The sequence below is a fragment of the Pleurodeles waltl genome, chromosome 4_1 (assembly GCF_031143425.1).
Source record: "Pleurodeles waltl isolate 20211129_DDA chromosome 4_1, aPleWal1.hap1.20221129, whole genome shotgun sequence".
Taxonomy (NCBI): domain Eukaryota; kingdom Metazoa; phylum Chordata; class Amphibia; order Caudata; family Salamandridae; genus Pleurodeles; species Pleurodeles waltl.
The window spans coordinates 892,643,423-892,656,884 of NC_090442.1; the positions used below are offsets into that span (position 1 = coordinate 892,643,423).

Below are 13,462 nucleotides of genomic sequence, written 5' to 3' on the forward strand. Positions count from 1 at the left end.
TAACCGAGTAGGGGATGCATGGGGGAGACTGTAGATTGGGCATCAAAGAATGACACTAGTCAGGTTAGCGTAAAAAATATTGACTCTAACCTGACTAGCATTATTTTTTGAGGCACAACCCCAATGGACATGACTGTTGTCTCAGCAAAGACAGGAGTCATGCCCCTCTGGCCAATGGCCATGCCTAGGGCACTTATGTCCCCTGGGCTTGGCCATTGGACACAGTGCCATGTAGGGAGGCCGAAGTTAGGCCTCGCCCTATGGCACTTAAAAAAAAAACATTACCTGGACTTACCTTGCTTGGGTGTCCTCCAGGTGTGGGTGAGGTGGCTGGGGGTGTCCCTGGGGGCAGGGAAGGGCACCTGTGTATTGCTTCCATGGTCTGAAGCTGAAAAAATGCTTACATTTAATTGTATCTTTTGTGAACCTTATCGGAGATTCCTTGGATCTCCCGCTCTAGCTCAGTGATGCATTCTGCTCCAAGTGGCAAATACTTTTTTCAAAAGTCTGCAGCATTCACGACCCCACCTGAGGTAGTGAGGTTGAGAATACCTCAACAAACGACTCTCCTTTTACACCCCGACCCGGCATCTCAGCTCCGCTGACCTCGCCCTCTCAACCGTCCCTCGCATCCACAGAACTACAACCGGCGGTAGATCATTTTCACACCTCGCTGCCAAAACGTGGAACACTCTTCCCACCCACCTGCGTCACACTATAGACCTCCTTACCTTCAGGAAACCTCTTAAGACCTGGCTGTTCAAGCAGTAGCTGCACTTCCCACCCCCCCCCCCTCGGTCTCCCCCTCGCCTCTTCAGTGCCTTAAGACCCTCACGGGTGAGTAGTTGCACTTTACAAATCCCCTGATTGATTGATTGATTGACCCCAATAGCATGTGCTTTTAAGTTCTTAAAAGAGACAAGAAACAACAAAATTCAGCTGCTCATGTTTTAAACCCACTGCACTGGAGCCCTGGCATAGTATATTGTCCTGGAGCGTAGCACAAGCAATCTGGCCTGTAGTAAAAATGATAACCAGGGTCACTTGGCAGCCGGAACATCAGTAGTAGTAGGAAGGGATACCTTTAATCACCATATTAAAAGTGACAGTTGTCCCGCCCCGGAAATGACGTCATATCCGGTGGCTGGGACTTCCGGTGTCCCAGAAAGCCCTCCCCGGAAGTGACGTGCATGGGGGTGTCACGTGGTTTGTGAACACGTGGTGTCATGTGTTAGCCCTGTGTCTGGGTCCTAGCCCCTGGGTTTTGGCCTATGAGTTGTGTAAAAAAAAAAAAAGTATGACTTAGTGCTGTGCAAGTGGTTTCAGAGCCTGAGAGGGACAGGTCTGGACATGTCAGACATTCATGCCCAAGTGCCAGTTAGGGGGCCTCTGCACAGGGCTGCAAAGTGGGCGGTCTGGTCAAACCTCCACACTGTTGGCTAATCCAAAAAATAAATAAAGTGGGAATGGTCAAATGCTGCTTATGTTAGAGCCAGCCTATCAATGTAGAGAGGTAAATCTAAAACAGAGGTGGGCCTGCATTCTTTCATGGGTTCCCAGATGGTTTAAATTAGAAAACTGACCCTGTAATTAAAAGTTTGAAACACCCCAGAGGTTGTTGTGGCATGGCTAATCTAAAACAGAGACATGTCTGCATTCTTTCAGGGGTTCCCAGAACTGGCCCAGTAATTAAAAGTTTGAAACACCACAGAGGTTGAGGGGCATGGCTGATCTAAAACAGAGATGGGCCTACATTCTTTCCAGGGGTGACAGAGGTGGGGTTAAATTAGAAACTGACACAGTAATTAAAAGTTTGAAACACAACAGAGGTTGAGGGGCATGGCTGATTTAAAACAGAGATGGGCCTACATTCTTTCAGGGGTTCCCAGAACTGACCCTGTAATTAAAAGTTTGAAACACAACAGAGGTTGTTGTGGCATGGCTAATCTAAAACAGAGATGGGCCTACATTCTTTCAGGGGTTCCCAGAACTGCCCCTGTAATTAAAAGATTGAAACACAACAGAGGTTGTTGTGGCATGGCTAATCTAAAACAGAGATGGGCTTACATTCTTTCCAGGGGTGACAGAGGTGGGGTTAAATTAGAAAACAGACATAGTAATTAAAAGTTGAAACACAACAAAGGCCAAATATTGCTAACCTATAACAGATGCCTATTTCCAGGTCCCACCAATCACAGAGCCCAGGCATAATTACCACTGTGATCCTAGTATAAGAACCCCCCAACTTCACAGGCCTCTTTTTTTCTGAACTACATACTGACATTTGTGGCAAGCAGGGACGCATCAGGACATAATGGCTGGAAACATGAAGGGCAGAGCTCAGACTGGTGATGCTGAACATCTTCTACTTAAGGTCTGTAACAGTGTGATGTGTGTATGTGTTTTACTAAAGTTTAACAATGACATTAGCACCAATCTGTTTAACTATACATAGAGATGTAAAATGCCTGCTTTTAAAAAATAAATAAAAAATAAAAAATGTAAAAGCTGCTATTAGTGTATTTTTGAGATACTGTAATTACTTTGTGGGGTGATTTTGTTTAAATGGTACTAGTAGGGTCTTGTGCTATGTATTTGTCTGTATTTTTATGGGGGTGCAATTATTTTGGGGATTGTATTGGTACTGCTTAACTTGTACCTGCTGGTTCTGGACCTGTGTATGGACATGTATTTTTGAAAATCTGCACTCATTTTGTGGGATGGTGTTCTTTTAATGTGTACTTGCTGATTCTGGGGCTGTGTATCTGTCGGTATTTTTTAAAGTCTGCACTTGTTTTGTGGGGCTAGGGGTTGTTTAATTGGTACTTGTGGGTTAATGTGCAATGTATAGGCATGTATTTCAGGGCTAGTGCACTTACGATGTGGGGTGTATTTGGACTGCTTAATATGTACATATTGGTTCTGGGACTATGTAGGGGCCTGTATTTTTGTGGGGTTGCACTTATTTTGATGGCAGTTTGGTGGGCTTATTGTGTACGTCATGGTTCAGGGGGTTGTGTAGCTAAGGGTATTAGTGGTGGGGCTGTATTTAATTTGTACAGGAAATGTTATGGGGCTCTTTATGTATTTTTTTATGTGTATTTTATGGTATGGGCCAGTATTATATGGCCGCAATAGTGTGTTTAAGTGGTGAGCTTTTGGGGGTGGCCTAGTTGTTAATTTTAGAGCTCAGCGCAATGAGTTCCGGGGTGCAGAGCTCTAAAATTAATAACTACGCTCCAAGGGGTCAACCATAGCTCTGGGGTGCCCAGGTTATGAACTTTTGCGGCGTGGCTCTCAAGAGACCGCGTGGCCTTTTGAGAGCAGCGCCAAAATGTTCATAGCAAGGGCCCCCCAGAGCCGGCCTGAGCTCTGGGGCCCTTGTGATTAACTTAGCAAAACTGGTCTCAGAGGCCACTAGGTCTCTGAAAGCTGTTTTGTTAAGTTAATCACTAGGTTCCCAGAGCCATACTGCGCTCTGGGGCTCGAGTAATTAACACAGCAAAACTGCTCCCAGAGACCTGCACTGAGAGCCGCCTTGTTAAGTTAATAACGCCGGTCCCCAAAGCCGTCCTGGGCTCTGGGGACACGCGTTATTAACTTAACAAAACGGCTCCCAGAGACCTGCAGGTCTCTGAGAGCCGCTTTGTTAAGTTAATAACGCCGGTCCCCAAAGCCGTCCTGGGCTCTGGGGACCCGCGTTATTAACTTAACAAAGCGGCTCCCAGAGACCTGCAGGTCTCTGGGAGCCGCTTTGTTAAGTTAATAACGAGGGTCCCCAAAGCCGTCCTGGGCTCTGGGGACCCGCGTTATTAACTTAACAAAACGGCTCCCAGAGACCTGCAGGTCTCCGGGATCCGCTTTGTTAAGTTAATAGCGCGTGTCTCCAGAGGCTGTAAAAGCCCTGAGACAGCGTTATCAAGTTAGGAGATCTCTTCTCGGAGGTCGCGCTGCCTCCGCGAAGAGATCTCCTAACTTGATAACGAGGTCTCCGAGCGTTTACAGCCTCGGAGACCTCTGCCGGCAGTTTTTTTTTTTTTAAATGGGCTTATTAACAACGCGGCTCTCAGAAGCCGCTGGGGAACACCCCAGCGGCTTCTGAGAGCCGCGTTGAAAGTTTAATTAGAGAGAATGCCGTGCGTGTTTCAGCGCGGTATTCTCTCTAATTAAACCATCCGATCGGATCCCCAAGACCTCGTGGGGTTCCCATGGTCTCGGGGATCCGATCGCTTGCCGCCAGAGTGCGGCATTTGTTTGTTTTAAAAAAAAAAAAAAAAAAAAAATAGTAATGGCGCGAGGCCGGGTCTGTGGGCCCTGACCTCGCGCGCTAGGGCCGTAGGGCCCATACAAATATAAAAAAAAAAAGAAATAAAAATGAATAGCGTTTTGGGGGCCTTGGGATTGGGGCCCCCAAGGCCCCTTAGGGCAGCATTTTAAAAAAAAAAATACAAATACAAATATGAGGTCCCTGAGCACAGGGCTCAGAGACCCCCAGGCCATCATGTGACAGCCTTTTAAAAAAAAAATATATATATATATATTTATTTATTTATATATATATATATATATATATATATATATATCTGTGTGTGTTTGTGTGGCAAGTGTGGACAGGGGTTTAGGGGCCTACAAGGTCGTTTTTTTTAAAAGCATAAAAATAAAAAAAAATATTGAATTAAATTAAAATAATAATGATTAAAAAATAACTATCCCTGCTAAAAGCTTTTCAGACCCCTCAAGTACCACAGCCCACTCACCTTAGTTCAGGATGGCTTTGGATCTGATTTTGTTGCCTTGAAAAAACCCAGGACCTCACACATGCTGCATCCACATCCGGCCATTTTCTTTTTCTTTTAAAACAAAGACTGTGTGGTGTTGGAATTGGCTCAGCTAGGAGTTTAGACTGAGCTCCGCCCCCACACATGGTTCACAGCCTTGTTCAGCTAAGGTGAAAACCAGGCCTGGATCCTAGGATCCACTTTCCAGTCTATGTCTTATAGAGACAGTCCTAGAGGTAGTATTATGCAAGAGCGCCACCATGTGGAATTTGTTTATTAAACCTTGTATAGTTTTTGAGAAAAGTTTTACAGTTGTCAATATGTATTTATACTTACAGAACATAGGGATTCAACAATTTGAATCTTGATAGATACATTTTTTTTTTTTAAAAAAATTTTTTTTTTTATTTATAATTTTTTTTATTTTTATTTATTATTATTTTTTTTAATTTTTTTTTTAATTTTTTTTTTTTTTCTTTTTGTCCTACCCTTGTTGTGCTTTTATGAAGGGTTCGGACGTAGAAGATGAATTGTGGTATGTTTAAAGGTAAATCTGTCTCTCTTGTACACAGGACTGTCAAGAGTCTGGGGAACCCCCTGTGCAAATGGAGACCGTGCAGCAAGGTGAGTTACAGGACCTTGGTCGTTCTGAACGACGTTGTCAGGAATGTTATTTTTTTATTTTACTTCTAATGGGCACCCATGTGTTTGCATAGGTTATGATGCAGAACTCAGGTGCGCGATTGCCTCTCTCCAACAAATCCTCCATGTTCAAGAGGGGTCAAGCACCTTGTCACAGGATAACGTTTCTGCAGGTATATATTAGGGGTCTTTTTGTACCCCCATTGAAAACCTAACAGGGTCTAACAATCAGACCTATATTTGGTCATCTCAGTGAGTTCGTATAGTCTATGTATTATATTGTATGTGTTACATTATTTTTTTATGTTTTTTATCCCGAGGGGCTCCTATGGATGAAGCGAGCCGGGATATGGATGGAAAGCTTAAAAAGCAGCCCCGCAAAAGGAAGTCCCCTGGTTCTAAGGACGGCCCGCCCATTAAGAAGGGACCCTCAAGCCGGAAAAACCATGGTGAGTTTAAGAAAATGTAGAGTTTGGTGTATACTGTGCAGCGTGTGTCTAAACGTCTTTCCGACCCATAGGTATAGCCGCTCTAACTAGCCCTAATCTATATTTTGCTATCTTTACGTCCTAGAATCATCACACCAGAGCTCCGGAGACGCCTGCCCTCAGCCTAAGCCGCGGATGTCATCTTTAAAGGTCTACACTGGGACTGTTCAAAACCCCACAAAGTCATCGGTACTCGTGAGCCAACCCGAGCACCGAGACCCGCCCTGCAACATCTCCACATCCGTCGCTCCTGGACCAGGTACAACTCATAACGACACCACATCATCCATCATAAAGGGAATACCTAGTACAGCGGGCACTTCTGCAACAACTATCCAGGGTTTGGGGTGTGACCATCCGGACATTATCGTTCTTACAACGCCAAGCGCCCAACTGATTGCACCTTGTGAAGCCTCTGGAGGGTCCCCAAAACAGTGCAGCAACCCTAAAATAAATCGGCTGTCCTTAAAGAATCGTAGGAAGAAGTTCCAGAACCCTGAGCAACAATCTGGGCCTCTAGACCTGTCTTTTAAAAATTTTGTTGAGGTACAACCGGCTCCCCCTAGGGTCCAGAGTTCTAATACCGGCGTGCCTGGCCTCGACCTAACCTCTCCAGGGTGTACAACTATCCCCGCTGTGTTATGTGACCCCTCCATGGAAAATGATCACCCTGCAGAGGATCCCTACTCCCACTGTATAGAGCTTCTTAAGGCTCTAGCTGGTACTACCCAAAGTTCTGAAGCCCCGGCATCCCCATGTCTGATGTCCCCCGATACACCCCCGGGGGCATACGACCCCACCAGTCCTGCGCCAAGTGCCCGTGCGCAATGGTCTTCACCATCATCATCAATATACCCCGACAGCAGTATAGGGTGTAGCGGAACGCAAAATCAGAGTTTTGGAACACCCTCGAGCGATGATCAGGGCTCTCAAACTCCTGGATGTTCACACTGGAATCCTGTTTTTACGTCCCGCTCTGATCCCTCAGCCGTGATTGGGGGTGATAACAACGGCCGCTGTCCTATAACTGGGGATGCTCAGGGAGTTGGCAATCACCCCTCTAGTGTCACAAGTACTTTCCTTGAAACAAACCTTTCAAGCCGGGCTAGAGTTCTAGACAACTACGTTAAAGAAATCCATCATTCGTTCAGACAGTTAAAATGCCAACTCCATCTAAAAACTTTAAAACTATGTAAGAACGACGGTAATAGAGGGGCATCCAGAGCTAGCATAAAGGCTTTAAAACAGCTGATGGCTCGGTGTAGAAACACAATGGCCCAAACTTGCGCTTCAACAATTGTGGCCATGGGTAACATCCCGTCATGACTAGGTGAGCGTACATACCCGGGGAATGTTAGAACTACATTTACCAGTACAGGGGGCCATAGGTCTAAATATGAAAAGAAGCCCCAGCACCTGCTTAGTAGAGCTCTAAGAGTTTTACGAGCGCTCAATAGTCAGAGGTCATGTCAACCCCCAAGCCCTGCACCCATAAGACCTCAAAATATAGAGTTAGGAGGTGCTGCTGGTCTTTACAGGCCGTCTGGGGGTGGCGGTCCGAGCCGTCTCAGCCTTAAGCAGTCTGGAGGAGCCCCGTCCGAAGTCGGTGTAGTGTCAGTGTCACCATTTGTAAACAAGCCAGACATTGTTCAGATCGGCGGGGGTCGTTTACCAAAAACCAGATGGGCCCATAAGAAGCCAGAGTGGCTTGGTAGCTCTAGAAAACGCAAGCTGGTAATAAAAAAGTTAAAGAAAGCCAGACTCTGCGTTACCAGAAGGTCTAAAAACACACCTACATCTAACCACACCCCTGGGAGCTCTCCAACAACCAGTAATTCTCAAACTGAGGCTTCAGAACCAGTTTTTATGGAAAGTGTGAGACGGTATAGTCGTGTTGTAGAGCGGTTTAACGCTACAGAACACTATGAGGAGTTTAGGTTCGTTAACCTAGATCGCCTACACTCCTCAGATCATGGCATCATAGCTATACATCAGGCTGTGCAAACGCTGATCGAACGATTGTTACACGATGTGGGTCCTAATGATTTCTTTCAGATGCGTTTTCAGGGACAGGGTCTCAATAGTCCCCTGTTCACCAGACGGTCATCTCGGGATGTGTTTGACGCTGTAACGTTTTTAGAAAACCTATCTAAACTTTTACAGAGCAAGGCTGAATTACTGGCGTACGGGTCCTTTAGAATCATCTCCCTCGTTGTTAGGGGGCGCGAGGGGGGTGCTTCCAGAGCCTTAAAGAGCGTTATGTACAGTAAAATCATTGACAAGAAATCACGATGGTTGCTCGATTTTAATACCGGAGCTACCAACATGTGTCTGGCCGCAAGCATTGCAGGCTTATTGATGGACCGCTCTACCCCAGACGCCGTCATTATGGCGATGGCTGTAGCAGCACATGAGGCGCTTCAGATACCGACTGACAAAATGGTCGGTTTTGGGGATCTGGGACTTTTTGAGAATCACTTCGCCGTGACGGTTAAAGTTCTATACCATGCAGGTTCTTGGAAGTACTTCACTACCAATGAAGGTGTGAAAAACAAGACCGTGTATGTGCTACACCATGAAAACCACTTTTACGGTGTCTTGAACCTGAAGGGTTTTCTAGGCGCCAAGTATGTGTGTGAGCATTGCGATCACATATACAACAACCGGACCAAACACCAGTGTGAATTACACTGTAAAATGTGTCAGAGGGACGGTTGTGTCAATGACAATGCTCTGAAAGTGAACTGTCCAACGTGCAAGCTGTTTTGTCGGTCGCAAGACTGCTTAAACACGCACATAGGCCTCGCCCAATGTGTTCTTAAAGCCGACTGTGGGACTTGCGGCCGTTATAAACCTGTCGATCACAAATGTGAAGGTATGCAGTGCCCTAGGTGTACAGCTCCTTTTATAGCCGGAACAACCCATGAGTGTTACATGCTCAGAAGTCACTACCAGAAAAAAACAGAAGACTATATCGTATTTGACATAGAGTGTACGCAAGAGACGGGGGTGCACCAACCAAACTATATTTACGCCCACCATCTAACCGGTGATGGGAGCTGGGAGTTTGAAGGTAGGGCTTGCGTGAATGATTTCCTCCTCACATTTATGCAACCCCGATACCAGGATTATACATTTCTGGCTCACAACTCCAAAGCATATGATTCTTTTTTCATTATCAGGGACCTGATACATGAAAAGCTTCCCGTTAGTCTCATAACCCAAGGTTCCAAACTAATGCTGCTTAAGGTTGTGCCTTTTGACATTAGGTTCATAGACACCTTGAATTTTCTGCCCATGAAGTTGAGCAAACTGCCAAAAGCCTTTGGGTTTGAAGGCTGTAAAGGTTATTTCCCACACTTTTTTAACACATGGGCTAATCAGAATTACTTCGGGCCTATGCCTCCGCCCGACAGTTATGGTTGCGATTATATGATGCCCTCTGAAAAAGAGAGTTTTCTACAGTGGTACGATGAAAACCGTGAAAAACGGTTTCATTTCCAAACTGAATTGAGAGCATACTGTCAGGCGGACGTTATGATATTGCGAAAAGCATGCAACCTATTCAGAGATGTTGTGGTGGCTATGACGAAGCGGGTCGTGTTTATTGAAACAGATCCGTGCGAGCGTGAAAAAAAAATAACTGTATACCTGGACCCATTTCAAAACATTACTCTGGCTTCAATGTGCATGTCTATTTATAAACACATGTTTTTAAGGTCTGAAACTATCGCCTTAATACCACCTGACCTCTATAACGGCAAGCAGAAACGTTACTCCACACCTTCTATTCAGTGGCTCATGTACGTCTCTGCGAATGAGAGCATCTTCATTCAGCACTCTTTGCAGGGCGGCGAATACCGTCTAGGCCGCTACTATCTAGACGGGTATGCATTAATTAACGGTGTTCCAACGGCCTTTGAGTTCAACGGGTGTTTTTACCACGGTTGCCCTCAGTGTTACAAACCCCATGAATTTAATAGACTGCAGGGCACCACGTTTGAACATCTGTACCGCCGGACTCTGGCAAAGGCGCAGTATATTGAGAGTTGTGGGTTTGTTCTGAGAACTCTCTGGGAACATGATTGGGTAACTGAGCTATCGAAAGATGGCGCACTGAGCACTTTTATTAAGAGCCAGCAGCTACCTTCACCGCTGGGGCCCCGTGACGCCTTATTCGGCGGCCGTACAAACGCCATTCAATTGTACCGTGTAGCTGGCCCTGGTGAGAAAATACATTACTACGACTTCACTAGTCTGTATCCATTTGTGAACAAGGTGAAGTTGTACCCTGTGGGCCACCCTACAATTGTATACAGGAACTTTAAACCTCTCAAAGAGTACTTTGGAATCATTAAGTGTCAGATTCACCCTCCGCGGAAACTTTACTTTCCGGTGCTCCCTTATAGAGTCGACGGTAAGCTAATGTTCCCCCTATGCCGTACCTGCGCTGAAAGTAAACAGCTTAGCGAATGTCGGCATAGTGATGAGCAGAGGCTGCTGGAAGGGACGTGGTGTACCATTGAGGTGCAGACGGCCCTAGAGAAAGGGTATCGGCTTGGTAAAATCCTGGAAGTCTGGCACTTTCCAAATACAACAACACAGCTCTTTTCTGAGTACATAAACTTGTTTCTTAGAGACAAGCAGGAGGCCTCGGGGTATCCAGAATGGTGTGTCGATGAGCCCTCAAAGAAAAAGTATATCGCTGATTACAAAGCGCGCGAGGGTATTAAACTGAGACCTGCGTTCATTAAGGTTAACCCCGCCCGCCGGCAGTTAGCTAAGCTCTGTCTCAACTCCTTGTGGGGAAAGTTCGCACAGCGGACCAATTTGTCAAACACATCCATCGTCACAGATCCGGATGAGCTTTTTAAGTACATATTCACACCTGTTTATGACGTATCCAGTTGTGAATTTATTGACGACGAGACGGCCGTTCTATGCTGGAAATACGCCAAAGAGTACCCCACAACGTGTAACAATATAAACATCTTTATAGCATGCTTCACAACCGCTCACGCCAGGTTAGAGCTTTACAGGCTGTTGGACCAGCTTCAGGAACGGTGTTTGTACCATGACACAGACTCTGTTATCTTTGTGAGTAAAGAGGGTGATGAAGATCCTCCGCTGGGTGATTATCTAGGGGATTTGACCAGCGAGCTCGAAAAGGGGGAGTATATACAGGAATTTACCTCATCAGGCCCTAAGACGTACAGTTATAAGACCTCAAGCAACAAGGTTTGCATGAAAGTCAAAGGTATCACTTTAAACGTCAACAATACGATTAAAATAAACTTTGACAGTCTGAAGGGCCTGGTGCACGAATACTCTGCATCGAGCGATCACAAAAATAGCAAAGCCATTGTTGTAAACCATCCGAGCATAGTCAGGTCCAAGAAAAAATGGGAAATTACAACACAGCCTATGTTTAAAACCTTAAGAGTAGTGTTTGACAAACGGGTCCTCACAACGGACTACAAAACACTGCCTTACGGTTACTAAAAGCCATTAGAGGTTTGAACATCGCCCAGATATGGACACCAGACTGCAGCACCCATTCTCCTGCGTTTTAGCGGGGCCCTCCAATAGCGGTAAAAGTTTTTTTATAAAGAAACTGTTAGAAAACGCTCCCGGTGTTTTATCTCAGACCCCCAACAACATCGTGTGGCTTTATTCATGCTGGCAGGATCTTTACACTGAGCTCACCCTAAAATTTCCCCACATTCGATTTATAGAGGGTATCCCCGATAATCTCAACGACGATGACTTGCTACCAAAACACCTTGTAAACATGGTCGTGGTGGATGACCTCATGCGTGAAGGAGGGGACCACCCCGAGCTTGAGCGGGCTTTTACGCAATATTCACACCACCGCAATCTGAGCATATGCTATATAGTGCAGAACCTGTTTTACAAGGGCAAGAGCAGCCGGTCCATAACTCTCAACGCCTCATACCTGGTCTTATTTAAAAACCCTAGAGACAAACTTCAAATCTCAATTATAGCTAAACAAATGTACCCCGGCAACACCCAGTTTTTCATGGATGCCTTTAACGATGCTACAGCAAAACCCCACGGCTACTTACTGGTGGATTTGAAACCCAACACTTTTGAAGACTACAGACTACGATCCGGTATAATACCCCCGGACTTCCCAGTCGCCTACACGCCTAAAACAGTGTCCAAAAACTATAAAAAGAACAAGTAAAAAGCTGCTTATAACATTTACACTCTAAACCTTGTAATATAAGGTCCCCACAATGTCGGCTCGGTTACGACGTAATTTAGGACTTCTAAAAATGTTGATCACGGCTAGCCCCGCGAGAAGAAAAGCCATCCTCTGCGCTGCCACGGATGATTTAGTGGCCGCCATTTCAGAAATAGCCCTAAACACCCTAAAAGGTAATGTCCCTATATCAACGCGCCAGTTCCGGGTTCTGAAGAAGAAACGCCACATTATTAAGAAGCTCAGCAATAAGAGGGCTTCACTCCTTTCCAAAAGAAAACTGTTCAAACAGTCAGGAGGCTTTATAGGATCGTTGTTAGGTATAGCTATACCCCTAATCACAGGGCTACTGTCGCGATCCTGATGGAGCACGCCCACAAAATGTACCTCGTGCCCCGGCAACAGGTGGATCATCTGTCCCCTTCTAACACGGACGTCTGGGACATACGCAAAAACGAAACACATCGTCTCGATGCGGAAATCAAAGCCATTTTGAACCGGACTGATTTAAAACCCCACGACAAGGCAGGGCTTTACTCAGGAGCCCTTCAAAACTTTCTACAATACTACAAGCAACTCACCTCTGAAAAAACCAAACTGACGCTGTACACCCCAGATGCTGAACAGCCGCCTGGACCCTCTACGCAGGCTCATGACATAGGTCCCACACCCACAACTGATGCCTTTGTCTTAGACCTTTTAAAAAATATCAGTCAGAAATATAGAGGGGCTGCGCAAATGTTACTCAGTAAAATGAGTACTACTAAAGATTTGACCACTTGGAACGCCCGGGGTGAATTCGTTTACAAAGGGCAGCCGGTTGCTGGTTCCCATATGTATGATCTGGTCCGGGGTCTCACACACGGTAAAACCCTAACAACACGAGAAGCTCCTAGAGGCTGGGAACAGTTCCTAAATGCAGCTGCGGAACTCAACATTCCCTCCACGATCATCGGAAATGCCGAGAATCGCCGTAAGCTTGAAAGTTTAAAAGACCCGGCCCCTGCTATTTTTACAAGGAGCCCCGCTATATCGACATCGCCTTTCTTTCCACAACTAACACCCGCTCGGGACCGTGCTGATCTTCCTATGGGGCCTAAAAAGAGACTATTCAAAATGAACACATGGCTACCGATCTAATTTTGCACACATGTATAGTTTTTTTTGTTAAAAGTTTTTACGGTTCGAAAAAATGTGCTTCATTTTATATGTTTAACCATGTAAATGTTCGTGTTGAAACATGCTTGTAATAAACACTTTTAAATTTTCAGCCAGAGTATGCCATCTTTTTATTTATGAATGGTTTGAAAATGTACACAGTACGGATT

At 45.6% G+C, this 13,462-nt stretch overlaps 1 protein-coding gene across 1 annotated transcript in view; it reads left to right on the top strand.

Annotated features, from left to right (window-relative positions):
- Positions 1-1,443: 1,443 nt before the first annotated feature.
- The window catches only part of LOC138287207 (uncharacterized), a 29,007-nt gene continuing 16,988 nt past the window's right edge, over positions 1,444-13,462 (top strand). Inside the window, exons 1-5 of the mRNA XM_069227567.1 lie at positions 1,444-2,374; positions 5,351-5,402; positions 5,495-5,593; positions 5,741-5,869; positions 5,994-7,112. Of these exons, the coding sequence (XP_069083668.1) occupies positions 2,315-2,374; positions 5,351-5,402; positions 5,495-5,593; positions 5,741-5,869; positions 5,994-7,112 (1,459 nt within the window). The 5' untranslated portion in view covers positions 1,444-2,314. The remainder of the gene's footprint in view (positions 2,375-5,350; positions 5,403-5,494; positions 5,594-5,740; positions 5,870-5,993; positions 7,113-13,462) is intronic.